Raw genomic sequence first — 18,786 nt, 5'->3', positions numbered from 1 at the left:
CACAGTCTCGAACAACGAACAGAAAAAGCTGACTGTCCAAAAAATGTTTTTCTCAGAGGAACTTCAACATTTCCACTAGAGTCTCCTGTGTGATGGAAGTGGAACTACAAGCTTCCTGAGAACAGAAGGGGCTCGCTTGTACGTACAGGCACTTATACAAGGCTTTAAATTGCAAAATTTTATCACATGCTCAAAACTTCTGCACACCCTGGTAATGCTGTCTGTTTATTCATAGAAATGCATGTACAGCTATGTTTCATACTTGAATTGTATACTGTAAAAAATAAAAAGTTGTTTAAACAAAGACAAGACAACTGGTTGTTCCTGAAGGCTAGCTTGTGTTCATGTTACCTGTGGTCACAAATATGACCTGCTGGGTCACATTTTAGTAACATTTAATGAACCATAAAACAAGACACTGAATGACATAATGGGATCGGGACATTGTGATAATTATGCACACATTCACTGTCTTCCGACAAAGGCAAACGTGACACAGTCATTCCATCGTGGTTATTAACAATACCTCAAATTTACTGAAAAATGTTGGCCCCAAAACGAGGTAAAATGTCAAAGATTAGTGTTTCTGACACTACATATTAAGTGTAAGGCTGACACTAGCTGTCGCATTATAACTTCAAACTTTTGCTTAGTGTGTGAGGTACTCTGTGCTGCCTGGTGTGTACACAGCGACAACATATGACACTTACATTTCAGGCAAAGACAAATACAAAAGTCAAATCATGTCAAAACAGCTACAAGGTAGACTGAGCAGAACATCGTTGACAAAATAGCAAAATCAACATTTCAGTTTCAGACACCAACAGACACATTAAAACGTAAAGTGGTTTTAAGTGATGCCTTTGGACTACAGTGGAATCAAAACTAAAGTTGAGTAAGCAGACTCACATTTAAAGCAGAAAGACTCCAGCATCACCCCATGTATCTTCACAAAGTGAACATACAATTAATACTGCTTCACGTTTTGTCACACTTATGTTAAGAAGTGGTTTAAAACATTGCCTGTACACTGAACAAAGCTTTCATGATGGCCATGGTTTGACAATTTGACTACTTTTTAATGTTTGGGGATTTCCACTGAGAGATGAAGAAAGCAAACAGGAAATAAAGAAGAAGCACTTCCTGTGTCTACAGGATGACACAGCAGCAGGTGGCAGGGTAGTTGGCACTGACTTGCTGCTCGTTGCCGTACACATAGTAGACGTGAGAGTCGCCTTTCCACTTGTAGCTGACTTTGGTGATGGGGATCAACTCTACGGTCTGCCTCTGAGCGGGACACACAGTTAGTGTTTAAAACAGGGTTAGCATAAAGAAAGCAAGAAAGCAGATTCATGTGCAGAAGGTATTTCCTGTTTTTTGAAGGCATGGGAGGAGGCTTCCTGTTTTTGTACTACTGTGGCCCCACAACTTCCTTAACCCATGTCAAAGCTGGAGACACAAGATGAGACCGTGTTAATCTGCTGGCCTACCTGCTGAAGGATCCTGGAGGTCTGGGCGTACTTGCTCTGTTGCTCCCGGATCAGACGCTCAGAGGCCTCTGAGATAGCTGGATTTGGGAAGCCAAGTAGTGGATACACCTGAGAAGTGTAAATATGGTGTGTTAGAAGTATGTTAAATTTGATATACTGTAACTCTGGTATACTAGAGGTATGTTAAATATGATGTTAACATGGTACATTAGAGGTACATTAAATATGATGTAAATATCGCACTTTAGTGGTACATTAAATATGATACATTAGAGGTACTTTAAATATGATGTAAATATGGTACATTAGTAGTACTTTAAATATTATATAAATATAGTACATTAGCGATACTTCGAGGGTAGGTTGCCATATATGATGCATGTACTATATGTGTACATGTGTGTACCAGGTAGTGGCTGTTCTTGAACAGCTCCTTCCCGCTCACTGAGCGCAGGTCATCGATCTTCAAACCACAATTCTGCTCCACCACGTGATCCTCCACATGGTTAGTCCTGTAGGTCACAAATGTTGATTACTGTTCACGTTGAACGGTTAGATGAAGTCGCCATGTGACGACAGACTCACCACTCCACTTTCAGCTTGATGTAGGTAAGCAGTTGGCGCTTTCCTTTACACGTGTCACACTCCTTGGTGCCATTAGCATTACATGCTGTGCACCTATGCACACACACACAATGAAGTTGTGTTTGAATTGACAAACAAAAGTTGTTAATGGAACAGCACGCCAAGATAACATTAAAAAATTGCAAAAACATGACCCATATAGAGTTTGCCCTTAAAGTGTCTTTATGGGGAGTAAAAGCCAATGAAGTGCAGTACCTGTCTCTGCCTGTAGCATCACAATGATTGCAGCTCATATCATTATTGCTGCCAGAGCCATTACACATCCTGCACGCTTTCTGAAACACAGATTCATGTAAAAACAGTTTTAAAAACAACAAATCATGACTAGATTTTAATCATTTTTCTCCACTCATCAATAAAGGAAATGTGGTTCAGTCCATATTTAAATGACAGCACTGCTCATGGATGAGTCTTATTGATCCATGACTTACATATCCACTCCCATGGCAGTCATCACAAGCCTTCTTCCCTGTGCCATTGCAGTCGTGGCAGTCCTACACACACAGACGCATGCAGGCACACACACACACACACACACACAGTTAAGCACACATTTTAGGTTGTGTAGCAATAGGAGCGCATGTGAAGCACACACCTTAATGGAGGAGGTGTAGGGCACACGGATCTCCTCGGAGTGATTGGTGAAGAGGCTGGGGGACGTGGCTTGGATCTCCCAGGGCCGGGGGGCCGTCTGTGTGTAGAAGTCTGCCGCCTCGCCTGTCAAACACACACACACACACACACACACACACACACACACACACACACCTGTCAGTCAAACACCTGCAGATGAGAACACTGGAAGCTTGTGTTTTTGTAGTTATGCAAATAAGGTTAAGTGTTTATGTGTGTGCCTGTGTGTACCTTCATGAGGTTTGTGGGCCCACTCAGTCGACCTTGACTCAGTGTAAGTCTCCAGACGGTACTAATGAACACACACACAATTTAGCAAAAAAATCCACACGACAAAAAAAAATGTGCACAATAAATTAATGCAATAATAGGGATAACGTCACATGTTAATCTCCTCTAGCTGTACCAGTACTTTTGCCCATATAGTGTGATGTATTTATAATATATATCTTATTTGTATTTCAGCTCTTAATTTCGACTTGGCTCCTGGCAATAAAGCCCAGTGTGATTAATGGGAAATGGTTTGAGGCACACAAGCACACGAGCTGTTGGTCACATGATGTTGTCAGCTGATTAGCAAGGCCAAAATAATCATGATACCCCCTCCCATGGGCACGAGCTCCTCCTCCTTCTTAAAAGAAAAACAAAACAAACAAAAAAACTAAACTCCTAAAAAAGGACTTGTTTTGCGATCAATGGCTGCCATGTTAGTTTTTTACGAGCTTGACTTGAAAATAAAAAGGGAAGTCCATATCAGCAACCCTGACGTGCTGCTGCAGATCCAGGAATGTTGTATGTAACCTTGTGTTACCTCTGATGCACAGATGACAGTTTTTTAATGCACACTGCTGTCACCTACAGGGCTCTGAGTGGAACATCATATCAACCACAACCTAAGCTAGGTTTTCTACAAAAAAAAAAGAAAGAATGTGGGCTGCTCGCTCTGATATGCTTTGATAGGTCACATACGGAACGGTTTCTGCCAGTCAGCGGAGAAATAAATACATTATGAATAAGATGATGCAATGATTTGCTAACTTGCAAAATGTGATGATCAACTTTCATTTTGAGACTTCAGGACGCTTATTGTTGTGCAAGATGGCCTCTTCTGGTGCGAGCTGGAGGGTTTAAAAGCTTCACCTGTGTTTTCGCTCTCACTAAGTCTCAGCCAGCATCTGGAACACATTATCTTAGAAGTCAAGGTCTGCTGTTGCCTTCAGATCACTTCAAAACTGTCTAGATCAACTCTCACTGATCTTGTTTGGATTTGGTTTTGGTGATGGGCATGCCCGCCCCCCTACTGTTCTGGAGTGTAACTTTCATCTGAGTTAGAGCCGCAAATAAATACAGTGGCAAAACTGACTGAATAGTTTAACAATACAGTTGTACCTCAAAAGCCCTAAAGCTGGAAGTTTCAAATGTCAAAAATACTCACACAGCTTATTAAGGTTGTCAGCCATGTTTTTGTTTTCAATGGACTGGATGGCTTTGAGGTGGGATCTCATAAACTCAAAATGAAATACTGAACCTACAAAAGTCAGTGTTTCCGGTTCTCTTTGGCAACAACAGAAATGCTCTTCTCGCCAATATAAAGATGAAGATGTTTTTGTGATTTCTAATAAGAAGATAATTTTACTTTAAGAGTATAGCTGTGTCTCAAATGGACTACTTCCGTAAATACACTTCAATAAGTATACTGTGTACACTGTTTACTTAGTTCCTGAGCGCGCAAATTTTGAGTGTAACATCCAGGTACTGGCAGTGCACTGCATTTTGCGGCACTTCTCAAAAACGAAACAACGAAGTGTAAGTACGTAAGTGTGCCGGTTGAGAAGCAGAATATGAATATGTTAGCTAACCCTGTATGTGTTAAAGGGCTCCATTTGTGTGATGACGCCATCGTTGGCGGGTGCTTTACTGTAGCAGCAGTTGGACGCCACGTAGCTCTTAAACGCCTCGCGTGCCGCATCCTCGGACAAGGACGGAATACTGCAAGAAACAAACACACACCAACGTTAGCTTCGATCAGGCCCCCCCCCCCGCTGGACAGGCGAGGTATCACAAGAACTCTTACCTCCAATCTTCGGGCTCAGGGGAAGGTTGGGGCGGGGCGATAGGCTGCGCGGGAATGGGAGGGGGCAGGAAACCTCCTGTGGTGAAATAGAACAAAGATTACGTAGTTCCAAGATTCGACGCTGTGATCGGTTGTGGGTTTTGAGTCTTCTCACCTCCGCCTTGACCCATGCCTTCGTAGCCTGGCATGTTGCTGAACATGTTGTCAGGGTGGGTGGCAGCAGGTGGGTACACGGCTGTAACAACATCATCACATTTAATAATCAATAATCAAATAATTGTCTTGTCTTCAAAACACCAGTTGTGTGTTTAATAAAAACATAATGGATCCAGCTTTACGATAGTGACGCTACCACAGGGGTCTCCAGCAGGAAGCTCGTGAGCTCGCCAGCTGATGTTGAGTAACTCACCAAAGAATATTTGCTTCAACTATTAGTATTTTTAAAACTGTTCAACCAAGAAATGATGCCTGTATTTAATGACAAATTACCACAATGTAAATATGTAAATTAAGTACAATTTAAAAGTTGCCAGTTACATAAAACACAAATAGCTCACCTCTCCTTTCTTTTTGTCAAAGTAGCTTTAGTAGTGCTAAAGTTGGACACGCCTGCTCTCATAAACCTCTCTTTGAAAGTTCCCCATGGTAGCGGTCCATGGCCGGGGCCGAACCGGGCCACAGCCCGGCGGTTGGGGACCCCTGTTTTACATCCAACTATGTTTGACCTCAACATGTGATGATAATGATAATGATTAAGCTGTTAGGTGAGATGGCAGGCTGGTGGTTTCTGGTCTACAGTAAATATTGAAGGAGTAATAAATAATTGTGCACAACAGTCATGTTGAAATCACATGATGAGATTTCATTTTACGGCGTATATGATGCCACCAAAGAGGCCTTCAGAAGCTAGTGACAGAAACAGGGTGGTTAGAGAAGACAGCTGCCATTTATTATTCCCGTATTTATCAGTAATACAGTGAAAATGAAAGGAAATGTGAATATTTACGTTGCAAGTTAACTTCAGTGTGTGCCCCTAAATGTTCTGCTTGTGCTCCTAAAATTGTAAGTTTGGGGCCACTTTGCTCCTTGTAAAAACTAAGTGGATGAGCTTGGCATTAACCACTTGTCTTTTAGACTTACAATTTACATAGTTTAGCGTTATTTCATTTGTTTAGTTTGCTAAAATTTAAATCATTTACATCACTACTGGTTGCATTTAAACCAACCGAAACAGTGGATGTGTTTCAATTAGATTTATTAAGTTACAGTTGTGAATACTTCAATTATTTGGCATAAAATACCTTTGTTTTGTGTAAGGAATGTTTGGGGAGGGGCAGCCATGCATTTCCTTTTTTATAGGCCCGATGATGTAATCACTGACATCTCCAGACCATACCATGTAAGAGGGGGTGTCTTTATCTACTTATTTAATTTTCAGTGGGGTATGAGAGATTATTCTACGTACAGCATCACCTTGTTACAGTACTTTTACAGTATAATGATGTGTGATGAGGGCCACACGGTGGCCTAGTGGTTAGCATGTTGGCCACACAGTCAGGAGATCGGGAAGACCTTGGTTTGAATCTCCGTCAGGCATCTCTGTGTGGAGTTTGCATGTTCTCCCCGTGCGGTTGTTTGTCTATATGTGCCCTACACGTATGTGCCCTGCCCGAAGTCAGTTGGGATAGGCTCCAGCATACCCGCATACCCTAGTGAGGATAAGCGGCATAGAAAATGGATAGATGGATGTGTGATGATCCATATGTGTGGGGTCTGTATCATTATCAGGGATTAGGGAAGTGCTTTTTGAAGCCACGCTGCCAAAAACACGTTCTTTATTTTTGCTTTGTGTTTTTGGATAGTTGACCTTTTTTTAAAAAAGAAAATTCAAGTTCAAGGTATTCAGGATGGTTATCTTGGTTAGTCAGGATAGTAACTGCTATTTTGGGTAATATTATAATATAACTACAAAAATATTCCATTTACAAAGAAGGAATCCTACTTTGCGGAAATTCACTTATCACGGTCAGGTCAGGGACCAATTACCTGCAATAAACGAGGGATTACTATATTACAGATTTGAACTCTCTCACAACAGGCACAATAATTACAAATGAAAGAAGAGGCTACAAGCTAAAAGCTAAACATCAGCTCTGAACCTTTGATGTCACTTCCTGTCCGGAACACAATTATTGCAACACACACAAGCACTAGTCTTATTTATGTATTAAATGGCTTATTTCCTCTTATTATGTCTACTATATTGGGTAATACAAGTGTCAAGGTGACTGTAGGGGTGCTAGTTCATGTCTAGAGGGCTGTAATAATGTTACAAAATACATATTTAGAAGGTTGTAAATAGGTTTTCTACTCTCTACTCTACTCAGGAATCCTACTCTGCGGAAATTCACTTGTGGTCGGGTCTGGAACCAATTAACCGTGATAAACAACAGATTATTGTACCTTTTTTTTTTGCCTGTTTTACATGTGTCTGAGGCTTACCCTGTTAAAAACACGTCATGCTTATGAAAACTAAGTCTGTGGTCCTGTTTTTTTGGCCCTGTGTCACCACACTATGACTGTCCCCTCTCAAACCATTGTGCTATTACAACACAACAGGAGGACTCTAGACCACGACTACTTAACTACATAATGAAGGCCGCTGTTTAAAAAAAACGTAAGGACCCAAGGATCAGTTGTCCCTTATGCTCACTCGACCACAAGTAACCACATTTTGAATACTTTCATTTTCAACTTTCAAACACAGCATCCCACAAACATACAAAGCTGTTTTGGTATAACTGCATTTGTGCCTTTTCAGTTTTGGATCATTTCAGTGTTGGGACAAAGCTGCACTGTCGGCCACCGTGCATCCTCATGTGGGAACATTTGTCCAATAAAGGAGAGGAACAAAGCCTCAAGTTTGTCCAATTGTCCCTAAACACATCTATTCAATACCACTCAATCCCAGTGGAAATTCCCTCCAATAACAAGTCTCCTCCCACAGTTCATGCAGCTGTTCCAGCAAGTCAACTTGACACCAGAATGTGGGTTGGACCTCGGGGGCAATTTTCACGACCCCAAAACAGTCGCTTGCAACAAGAACTGGACTTTTTTCTGCTGTGCATCATACTGTTATTGCTCACAGGACTTTTAGCAACTTTAACTTATTATATTTCTTTCTGGCACACCAAAATAAGTGACTCAAGTTCGTGGGATAGAGGAAACTTGAGCTGACAATAAGTCTGAGCTTGTTTCACATTCCCAACGGGATCATTGAAGCCATGAATTATTCCAAACTGGTTTGTGATGATCTGACAGAAGAATGAGACTCGTTTGTTTTGAACTTCTGGAAAAGGCCTACAAAAATAGCTAAAAATGCAACCAGCAAAACAACATGCAGTCACGTGTTTTGTTTAAATATGATACACATTGTTGTATTCATGTGGGCCTTATAAAGGAGTGTTTCATTCCCTCAAGTCATTAAAGCTCTTCAAAACTAACGAAAAAGAGCAAACTATGTGCCTATTCATTAAAAAAAAGAAATCCCAATCTGAATCCGTTTCCAAATTTGTTGTGGTTAAAGTAGATTATTGTCAGGGCGTCTCTGAGTTAAATCCCTGCAGGCATGGACCCCCACCCCCTCCAACCTGCAAGCAGCTGAGACATGTTCCGGTTAGTTTGTGTTTGTTGTGTGTGAGGTCGCGGGTTGGCGTCCTACCTGCGCTGTTCATCCTGGTCAGGTTTGATCACGCTCAAATTTGCTGAGATTTCGTGCAAGTCAAACCGTTAGTTTCCATCGCAGTACGGTGCCACTGGACATGTACAGCGCTATTCACACACCCCGCTTCCGTTAAATACATTTCAAAATAAAGTGGTCACGTGACCAGATGTCGCTTTTGTTGTTCGACTTACATGTGAACCATCAGTTCATTTCGCTCCGACTTCAATTTTAATTCTTACCTGTATTCACACTTTCATATTAGCTGAAATCAACTTTGTGGTTTGCCGCGTAGGACGTTTATTTCGCAGAGGTGCAATCATGCTTATCCGGTGTGTATACATAATTTCAACTTGACACAAATGTCTCCAGGAATGCTGCCAACGCCCATCTGAAATTGATTTTCAATCTAAGGACTGAAAAGGAAAGAGAAAAACATCCCACATCGTTCATATTTAAAAGTTACCAAATGTTTAAATCGTTACAAAATGCGTGTGGTGTCGTGTTTTAAACACCACTTGGCCATGTTGACACGCCATGGCTCCTGTAAAGAATTCTACATTTCCTACGTTTTTGAAGTGGAAAAACACCACCAAAATAATGCCAAATTGGTCAAAAACAAAAACTAAATCTCAAAAAAACGGCTTGATTTTTATTGTATACTTCATATTTCAAGAAATAAGATCACCAATCTATCAAAGAAAAAAACAGACCCAAAAAAGTTATCATATTCAGACACCGGAAGTTTTCATTTTCAAGCAAGAGGGCAAATGATTACAATGGCACCTGTTGTCTTTCTAAATGTGGGTCCAAGCACACGTGTTTTGTCTATACTGTATGACGTTTGTCTGTATGTGCCCTGTGATTGGCTGGCGACTAGTCCAGGGTACCTGCCTCCCACCAGAAGACAGCTGGGATAGGCTCCAGCACACCCGCCACCGAGTGAAGACAAGCGGTATTGAAAATAGATGGATGGGTTCAAGCAGACAGCAAGGCGTATTTCGCAGGCAAGCTTTCTTTATGCACAATTCACTACAAGAACCGCAACCTCCCAATGATTTCGGCAACACTTTCTGTATCCGGTAAAGTCTTCAAAATAAAAGCACAGCTTTGGAGGCTAAACTATCTCTTTTTGGTCAGATTTTATTTTTTGTTATATAAACAATACATCCATCCATTTTCTATACCGCTTCTTCCTCATTAGGGTCGCGGGGGCATGCTGGAGCCTATCCCAGCTGACTTCGGGCAACAGGCGGGGTACACCTTGGACTGGTCGCCAGCCAATCGCAGGGCACATATAGACAAACAACCATTATAAACAATACAAATCAATTTAAATGTTTATTTAAATGTAGTTATTGCTTTTAGAAATAAGTGTTTTATATTTGAATTGTATTATTGAATATTTGAATATTTTGCTTATCAAAATGAAATTCAAATGAACCAATCTTTTTTTGTTCTGTCATTCATGAAAAGAAAATTCAATGACCAAAACTTACACAGAGCAAATTGCTAACTTTCAGATATTTAGTGTTGACTTTGAAGGAACATTTTTATAAAAAAAAAAAATAACATGACTCCACTGTTGCCCTCTGGGCTGAAACTAAATCAAGATTTTTTAAAAGTCCAAAAAGCCTTGTCAAAAACAGTTTTAAAGTCAATTGTTATTTATTCAAATTCCAGGTGAGCTTGTGATTTGACTTTTTTTCATGAACGGGACAAAAAACATACGATAAAGATGCAGTTATGGTATGTTATGAAAATAAAGTCATTATTTTTCTAAGTAGAAAAAGAAACATAGTTGCAAATGATGTCTTGGTGCATCAACCAGTAATGTTTTTATTTAGTTTTTATTGATTTTACCAGCTGATTGTATGGTATGCTTTTACGTCTAAATTACTTTTTCAAATATTTTATTCTTGGAACATCACAATTTCATCTAGCAAGGACAACTTTGTCATAATGTTCTGACTTTCTTTTGGAATGTACATATTTCTAGTGTGATGCTCATTAAGAATGCTTTGGTGCAGTCATGTAGTCATTTATTTGTTGCTGAAGGCAGGAAGTGACTTGCTACTTAAAGGCAGCTGGAAGCGTCAGCCACGCCCTGTTAGGCTCCTCCTCCCCTGATGTTGACAATGTCCTCAAGGCTGCTGTGAGAGTGTATTTGTGCTTTGGTTTCCCACTATCCTTTGTAACCAGGACAAAGAAGACAAATAGCACCAAAGTGTGTCCTAACAGATATGTGTCCAAACAAAATAAATAAAAATAAATACAATTAAGGTGAACTTCAAAATAAAATCTCCAGTTGGACTGTTATTTTGAAGAGCCCTTGCTGATTGGTCACTCACATCAGCCATCCGGGATGCAACTCTGGTGTCCTGTTGAGCCCTCATGGAAAGGTCACCTGCACTAAACGTTTCCATGGTGATGGGAGGGCATGAGCCACCGGTTGCTATGAATACGAAGCTAACAGCAAATACAGTCTTCAGACTAAAACAATGCAGCTGTGGCAGGTTGTAGAGCTCTGCTGGTACCGCCTTGTGGACATGGATTTGGTTCTCCTGAGGGGGCTCTGGTCTGTGTGGACTGGCAGTGGTGTGGTATTGAGGTGCTGGTCCAAGGTTGGTTCTACAAAGATGGTGACATCAGTCTGAGAGCAGCTGCACAAAGGAAGATGGGAACAAGCCTCTCTGGTCTGGTTCCTCTTCAATATAACCGTGCTGCGCGCCCGCACACACACACACACACACACACACACACACACACACACACACACACACACACACACACACTCAATTACCTTTCAAATGATGGTGCACTAAATAATTTGAGCAGGTGAGGTCAAGACGAGGATACGCACCCACCAGTCACGATCTTCCTGTCCCATGACCACTAGAACTTGTCCCTCGCTGAAGCTGAGCTCATCATGATGATCTGCCTCACAGTCGTACAGAGCCCGAACCCTTCGAGTGGACCCCGCGCCCCGAGGCTGACAAAGACAATGGTCCCTCTTAAAGTAATTACTCATACGGTAGTCATAAAACACCACAACACTTACACTCCTGATCAACATTTTAAGATCAGTTAAAAAATTACAAGAATTTACATTTTGCACTGTTGGACATTAAGGGGGTTCTAAATTGAGCTTCAAAATGCAAAAAGAAGAAATGGGAGAGACAAAAAATTTGACGAAGCAACCATTCAAGTGAAATCAGCTGATCAGTTTACGGCCACAGCCTTTAAAAGCCAAAATCTTGGCAAAAATGTGTATTCAGTGTTATTTTCTGCCATGTATTCACTCTGTCATGATCTCTTTGAACGCAGTCGGATTGTTGAGCTGAATAAGCCTCTCACCTCTCGCAGCGCGCCATTGCTGCTGAGGCTGGACACAGAAACAGTCATTTTAAAGATCCTGAAAGTTATGGAACAAAAAAGTTCCGATTGACTGTCCGTCAAGACCTCAAGACCTCCACGGACATTGAAAGGTAGAAGACATTTTTATTGCCTGATGAGAAAAAAATAACCTTGACTGTGTGATGGCTTCCAACGTTACTGGCATTACAAGGCGATCCCACCTAAGATGTTTTGTACACGGCACAGTGTAAGGGGCACCATCATGATCTGGGGTGCTTTTTCCTTCAGTGGAATGGAGCTTCAGCTTGTACATGGGCATCAATGGCAGCTGGCTATGTTGAGACGTTGCAGGGAGTTCCCTCATGACTAAAGGTGCTTGTCTGTGTGGTATTGACTGTGTATTGTGTATTGACTACAGAACAATGCTGTAGTTCACAATGCCCACCTGACAAACGACGTCTTCCAGGCGAATAACGTCACTCTTTTGGACCATCCCGCATGTTCCCCTGATCTAAATCCAATTGAGAACATTTGGGGATGGATAGCAAGCGAAGTTTACGAAAATGGACATCAGTTCCAGACAGTGGATGCCCTCCGTGAAGCCACTTGGAGCAACATTCCCACTAACCTCCTGGAAACACTGGCATCAAGCATGCCCAAATTCATTTTTGAGGTGATGGTATAGCTACTCATTACTGAGTCCTTTTTTGAACATTTTTATTTTACTTCTATTTAGGAGGGTTTCAGGGTTTTTTTTTAGCTTTGGTCTTAAACTTTTGATCAACTGATGAACAGCCTATTTCAGTTTAATGGTTGTTTAATTGCTTACTCAAAAATGTGTTTGTCTCACCCCCATTTCTTTTTGCATTTTAAAGCTCTACTAAGAACCTCCTTAAAATGCTACAGTGCAAAATGTAAATTCTTGCAATTTTTCAACTGGTCTTGAAATTTTGATTACGAGTGCACATTTGTCACTCACCAATGACCTGCGAGGGAGCGGCTGAGGGGCAGAGCCTCTGCTGGTGCTCTCAAAACTCTGCGAGCGCTGATTGGTTGGAGAGCCGTTTGGGGAGGTCCTTCTGGTGTGGTGCAAGAAGTGGGAGGAGCTTGTGTCACTCTCCGTCCTCCGGAAAGCTGAGGGGGTAAGGGAAAAGGTCATTAAAGTGATCACAATAACAATTAGAATAAATTTGTCCAATTATAATCATTGTTGTTATTGTATAGTTATAATTACTAGTTACTTTCCAAAAAAGCAATTGATTACAAAACAATAATCATAAATGTTTACAGGGAAGAGTAATCATTGCCCGACTTTTAAAAAAAAACCTTCAAATATGTAAACTAATTCACATTTAGGTTTGTAGTAGTGTATGCTGTTGAGAGCAGTTTCAAGAGATTAGAGATAGGCTGAGCTGCAATTCTCTACCAAAACGCTAGGAGGCAGTGAGCAAACACAACTGTTGTTGACTAGCTATTTAACATCCTGTAGTGAACTATGTAGACTGAAGCAGCAGCCAGGTTATTTATACAGATATCAGTGCATAATAACGCACCACATTTCACTGCACAGGTTAGGCTGATAACCTTTGGATCTTAGAGGAATAGCATCGAATTACTACTCATTACTACACATCTTGTCACTTTTAACAGTAATAGCTGTTATAGTAATAGTTGTCTCTCCGGTCTTCTGTTGTTACAATCATTTGAATAGACGTTGTAGTACTTTCTTACTAGTTTTACCAATTATTCACTTTGTACAACCACCAAGTATCATACAATGCATGTCATAGTTAGTCACATAGTTTTTTAAAAAAGTCATTGTAATTGCCATAAGAATTTTCATACTCTGATGAATACACGTACAGTTAGGTGACGATTATTTTTAACAACATACCGGTATTCTCCAATGAGTCAAATTCGATTAGTAATGGTAAAGGCACTGTAATGTTTGATGACGCCTTACTGGAAACCAATAACAGCATTAGTAATGTACCGTTATTGTTAACGTTGTTGCTCCCAACACAAATTATAAAATATTAAATAACTAACCTCTTTTGGATGTTTCTGGACAGCAAGTACCTCCATCTGGTCGTTCAGTCAGCGAGCCAAGAGGAGAAGACGGGCTGAAGACAGATCATTAATAACAGAATATTAACAGTGTTTCGCTATTAATTTTGGCACAAAAAGCAATGTCCATATACAAACCATTTTGTTGACTTATATTTACTTTACAATACAGTACTATTGTGATGTACACAGGGGCGCTGCTTGCCAGCTGCCAACTGCTTGGACCTCCAGCCCAGTTGGAGGCCCCCAAGGGCTGACAAACTTGGAGCTTCTACAGTAGAAACTTCTACAGTGACACTATGCAAAGGGGCCCCCTATGAATTTTTGCCTAGGGCCTCAACAGACTACATGTTCTGATACGCTACATCTGAACTGTAGTACATTATTGGTTCACTAGAGGTCAGCACAGAAGGTTTGCTACCAATTTGCTTGATCAAAAATCAGTCAGCAATCTGGATATTTCATTTTACTTTGCTCCTTAGTTCCTCAATAATTGCTGTAACATACACTTTGCACACAATTATGTGTTTACATTTCAAACATTTGTGTGTCTTAAAAGGCTATTTTTGAAAAGTAAATGTGTTTTGTCTGATGAAAGACTGTTGTGAAATAATGACCATAAAAATATGAGTCACAGGGTGAGGTGAAACAGAAGAGTATTTCCCACTCGACTGCAATGTTTCTTGTTGCTTGATGGCTTAATTAAGTGAGAGAGAGCGATGGTGGATACTCACACACACTTGAAGGAGGAATCTGCACCACTGTAGATCCTGAGACTGGCTGGTATCCCATACTCTAGCCACACACAAACAGAGAGACAGAAGAACTGACCCACTGTCATACAAGAAGTTTTGCCTTGACAACATGTTCATCACAAGATACCGTGCTTGCTAGACTCGGAGCAGCTCCTCTTGTGGCGTGCGGCAACAGGTGGGGGTGGGGTTGTCTTCCTGCTTCCTGTCAGGGGGAAGAATACCTCCCCCTCATGCTCCTCTTCCTCGCCAACCCCCTCCCTCCAAGCTGGAGGAGGAGGAGGGGGTGGAACGCTGGGAGCTGTGGGACAACAAAACAAATAAGAAATAAATGTTATGATTTTATTGTCAGAAGGTGATAGTAATGACAGGCTCCTCACCTTTGACCCTAGGGGGCAGTGGTGGAGCGGGTGAGGAGGGGGGCGGTGGAGGGGGGCTGGCCGCTGAGGCTGGGGGACGACTGTGATGCTCCATGGCCATGGCTAGCCTGCGTCCCACGCTGAGCAAGCCACCACTACCTCCACCTGCTGGGGCAGATCCTCCTGACGAACCCGTGCATGGTGGGGTGGTCGTGGAGGAAGAGGATGAGGAGTGACCAAAGCTGAAAGGCCGTGAGGGGAAGGAGAAGGAGGAGGAGGAACGTTCTTTCTTTACAGGACCATTCTGGAAGTAAAAAGAGGAAAAAGGGTTCATCATCAGTTGGCTTTGATGTTGTTAACGTCAACAAGGAACCCATTTTGTGTTTATTTAGGGTAGTGCGTAACTTCCTGACTGCCTTATTTGGTGCTTTGCTGCCATGCCACTGCTGCCATGGTTACCTTGTCATCAAAGTCGTCATCACTGTCATAGACGTCATCATGACGAAGCCTCCACTCATACTCCACATGGACATGATGGTCAAACTGGTTAGACTGTGCCTGTTGCAGCTGGACACAGACACACACGTCATAATAAGAACAAGAATAAGAATAAGAACTGTAACACAAATCTAATGAACTCACCAGCACTTCACAGTGGCTGTGCTTCAACCTGCGGCTCACATCCAGTGCTGTCTCACCTAGCTCATTCTCTGTCAAACACACAATCATTTAAATACACAAAATGCTGTATATGTATGCATTACTGATGTGTGCGTGTGTATTACTGATGTGTTTATGTGTATTACTGATGTGCGTGTTGGCTCTGGCCCTCAGCAGCAGCTTCACACAGTCACTCTTGTTGTGCAGACAACTGTAGTGCAGCGCTGTATTCCCAGCCACCGTCTGTACATCCACATTGGAGCTAAACAACCAAACAAACAAAGCTGCAAACACGGCCGCCGTCTATTCATGAACCGACATAATCAGACTTGCTTCGTGTAACTGGACCACACTGACCAGTTCTGAGCCAGGAAGTCCAAAATGTGTAGAGACGTCCTGTCAGCCAATAGGACGGCAAGGTGAAGCGCCGTCTCCCCTTTCTCCTGTTGCCGTGGAAACCATACGGAAACACATTTTAAGGTTAAAACTCGTTTCGTCAAATGCCATTTTATCCTTAAACCACATGATTAAACAACTACCAGCTTTAGTCTCAAAATCCATTATTTTAGCCTGAAAATCTAAGTTTAGCCTCAAAACGCAAAAATATTTCACTGAAAACACAAGACTTTTAGCATTCAACATTTTTTCTGTTAAAACAAATGTTCTTTAGCCTCATGATGTTCTAGTTGTACGTACTTGTATGTGAGAGAGTAGTGGGTGGCTGAGCTCGGTGCGCTGGGCGTACAGCTGGATCAGACTGTAAATGTCACAGCTCTTGGTGGCCTCCTGCAGGATTCGCAGCGCTGTGGATGAGCTGTGACTCCGCCTCACAAAGTGAACGTCCTGATACTTTGACTGAATGAAGTCTTTACGCTCCGTCCTGCATGCACGCATACACAGATGTTTTAAATGACATACTAATATACAGCATACAAGTGTGTGTGTGTGTGTGTGTGTGTGTGTGTGCGCGCGTGTCCTACATGTGGCTGTGTTGCGATGGCTTCAGTGACGGACTCAGCAGGTTTGCCTCCAGTATCTCATTAAAACCAGAGTTACCAACGTTTCTGGCCAACTGAGGGAGAGAATGGAAAATCAATGACTAAATAATGCCTGGAATTGTCAGGTTAGCCGTCAGACTCACACTTATTAGTTCATTTCACCAGGCAGTAATTCAATCATTAAGAGCTGTGTCCCAATACCATAGACTGCATCTAATTTCTAGCATTAGCAATGCATCCCTCCACCTAATAAGCAAACTGACTACAGAGCATACTGTTGGACATACCAGCAGGTCGGAAGTACCGAGACTGTCCAGACTGAGGGACTGGATCCTGGAGACGTGGACGCCCATCTCCCTGTGGACCCCGGAACACTCGATGCACGTCAGGATGCCCAAGTTAGTTGATACCCAGCCAGGGTCTGCAGGGTGACAGAGTCAATGTTTGCAACCACTCAACTAGGAGGCACCATAGATTTGATTAATTCAGACCCAACTAGTCTGCTGCATGACATGGCTACCATAGAAATTTAAACAGGAAATAAATAAGAAGAGAGGCAAGTTAGGTACCTTGCCATTTTGGACGAAGAACTAATATATTTGATTGTAAATACAGTTGAACCTTCGTTAGCATCTGCCCTGTTTTTTCGGTTAACATAAAAAAATGTACGCCAAAATTTTGCCTTGGTTTAAGTAAATTTTCCAGTTAGCGTATAATAGGACGCGTGTGTCGTGTTATTAATACACTGCATGAGTCCAACTGTGTTCTTAATGTATTTTTATCACTAATGTACTTGTTAGCATCCTTAGCTTGCTAAGAAAATGGCAACCCGAGCCGGAAGTCAGCTGTCGCCAATCTATGATGTTATCAGCGGTTGGCTCTTAAAAATGTTAACACAAAGCACTTTTTTGTAAAATAATTCTAAATGCATAGAAATCACAAATTAAATGGATAAATGAACATGACTGTTTCTAAAGACACCATTGGGCTCCGAGACACCACAGGGACACAGTCTTCCTGTTTTGTCATGAGTTGGTTCTGGAATTCAATAGTGTTTCTCACCTTGTTTATCAAAATGCTGGCACTTGCAACTTTCTTTGGCTCCATTGTGGGTCATTGATGTGAGAAACACTGTTAAATTCAAGCAATAACTCATGGCAAAAGAGAAAATCATCTTGCTGGCACATCATGTCTTTAGGAACAGTCACGTCAGGAATCACATTTTCAGTGAAGGTAAAATTAACCTCAAATGTTTCATTCATCATTTATATATATATTTTATGCATTTCAGATTGTTTTCTCCATGGAAAACTATATTTGTAAATGTGTTGTGTGTTAAGATTTTTGGATTTCTAGAATGGGTTAATTGGATTTACATGATTTCTTATAGGAAAAATTGATTTGGTTAGCGTCCATTTCCGTTAAGAGTCGGACCTTCTGGAACAACTTATTGACGCTAACCAAGGTTCCACTGTATTCACAATAAGGTGTATAATAATTAATCAATAGCTGATTATGTCCTATGAAGCCAGGAAAGTTCAGTATTGAAAGAACTAGTTGGTTGTAACCTGGAGCTCCACAGTCGCAGCAGCTGTTGTTTCCAGGCATGCGTTTGATGTCATCAGTGATGGAGCGGGTCAGCTCCTCCATGCTGCTCTCTGCGCCTGCTTTCCTGCCTCCATCCAACGCCACCGTCAGAGCTTCCTGTTTGCTGTTGCTAAGCACCGAGATCCAGCTGCACACACACAAACACACATAGTTTAATGCCATACAACACAAAGATAGAATGAGACAACCTCAGTCAGATGAAACGTTAGTTAGACTTACGCCACACACTCTGCTTCATCCTCCGCCAGGAAGTGGTAGGTGCGATTATCTGCTGGACACAGTGTATGTTGTTTTGTGAATTTGTGTATGTAGGTACAGTATATACAATGACAGTGTAACCTCAAAGACATGCTTGACATCTTTCAATTTGCTGAAATGTGTAAACTATTTTTCCCGTAGAAAATAATATAAATAGAAATAAT

The 18,786-nt window shown here is 41.6% G+C and overlaps 2 protein-coding genes across 3 annotated transcripts in view; both read right to left on the bottom strand.

The window, feature by feature from the left end:
• Positions 1-212: 212 nt before the first annotated feature.
• Positions 213-8,703, bottom strand: LOC129186400 (protein SSUH2 homolog). The gene is made up of 12 exons (XM_054784649.1): positions 8,564-8,703; positions 4,997-5,077; positions 4,843-4,918; positions 4,628-4,757; positions 3,000-3,060; positions 2,731-2,852; positions 2,567-2,629; positions 2,331-2,410; positions 2,076-2,168; positions 1,897-2,002; positions 1,491-1,598; positions 213-1,287 (listed from the first exon to the last, which is right to left on the bottom strand). The coding sequence occupies exons 1-12, from the start codon at positions 8,574-8,576 to the stop codon at positions 1,150-1,152; spliced, it is 1,071 nt and encodes a 356-aa protein (XP_054640624.1). The 5' UTR covers positions 8,577-8,703; the 3' UTR covers positions 213-1,149.
• Positions 8,704-9,505: 802 nt separating this feature from the next.
• unm_sa1614 (un-named sa1614) overlaps positions 9,506-18,786 on the bottom strand; it is a 16,655-nt gene continuing 7,374 nt past the window's right edge. Inside the window, exons 13-28 of one of the 2 annotated variants that reach the window (XM_054783506.1) lie at positions 18,584-18,635; positions 18,325-18,491; positions 17,044-17,177; positions 16,739-16,830; positions 16,455-16,638; positions 16,116-16,201; positions 15,905-16,020; positions 15,741-15,808; positions 15,558-15,665; positions 15,120-15,402; positions 14,870-15,040; positions 14,722-14,782; positions 13,970-14,043; positions 12,900-13,054; positions 11,427-11,555; positions 9,506-11,286 (exon numbers count right to left, since the gene is read on the bottom strand). In XM_054783506.1, the coding sequence (XP_054639481.1) occupies positions 11,212-11,286; positions 11,427-11,555; positions 12,900-13,054; positions 13,970-14,043; positions 14,722-14,782; positions 14,870-15,040; positions 15,120-15,402; positions 15,558-15,665; positions 15,741-15,808; positions 15,905-16,020; positions 16,116-16,201; positions 16,455-16,638; positions 16,739-16,830; positions 17,044-17,177; positions 18,325-18,491; positions 18,584-18,635 (1,955 nt within the window). In that variant the 3' untranslated portion in view covers positions 9,506-11,211. The remainder of the gene's footprint in view (positions 11,287-11,426; positions 11,556-12,899; positions 13,055-13,969; positions 14,044-14,721; positions 14,783-14,869; positions 15,041-15,119; positions 15,403-15,557; positions 15,666-15,740; positions 15,809-15,904; positions 16,021-16,115; positions 16,202-16,454; positions 16,639-16,738; positions 16,831-17,043; positions 17,178-18,324; positions 18,492-18,583; positions 18,636-18,786) is intronic. The other variant, XM_054783507.1, reaches the window with a different exon arrangement.

Source organism: Dunckerocampus dactyliophorus, chromosome 8 (assembly GCF_027744805.1).
Source record: "Dunckerocampus dactyliophorus isolate RoL2022-P2 chromosome 8, RoL_Ddac_1.1, whole genome shotgun sequence".
In the NCBI taxonomy this organism is placed as follows: Eukaryota; Metazoa; Chordata; class Actinopteri; order Syngnathiformes; family Syngnathidae; genus Dunckerocampus; species Dunckerocampus dactyliophorus.
This window is presented reverse-complemented; position numbering and strand designations above follow the sequence as displayed.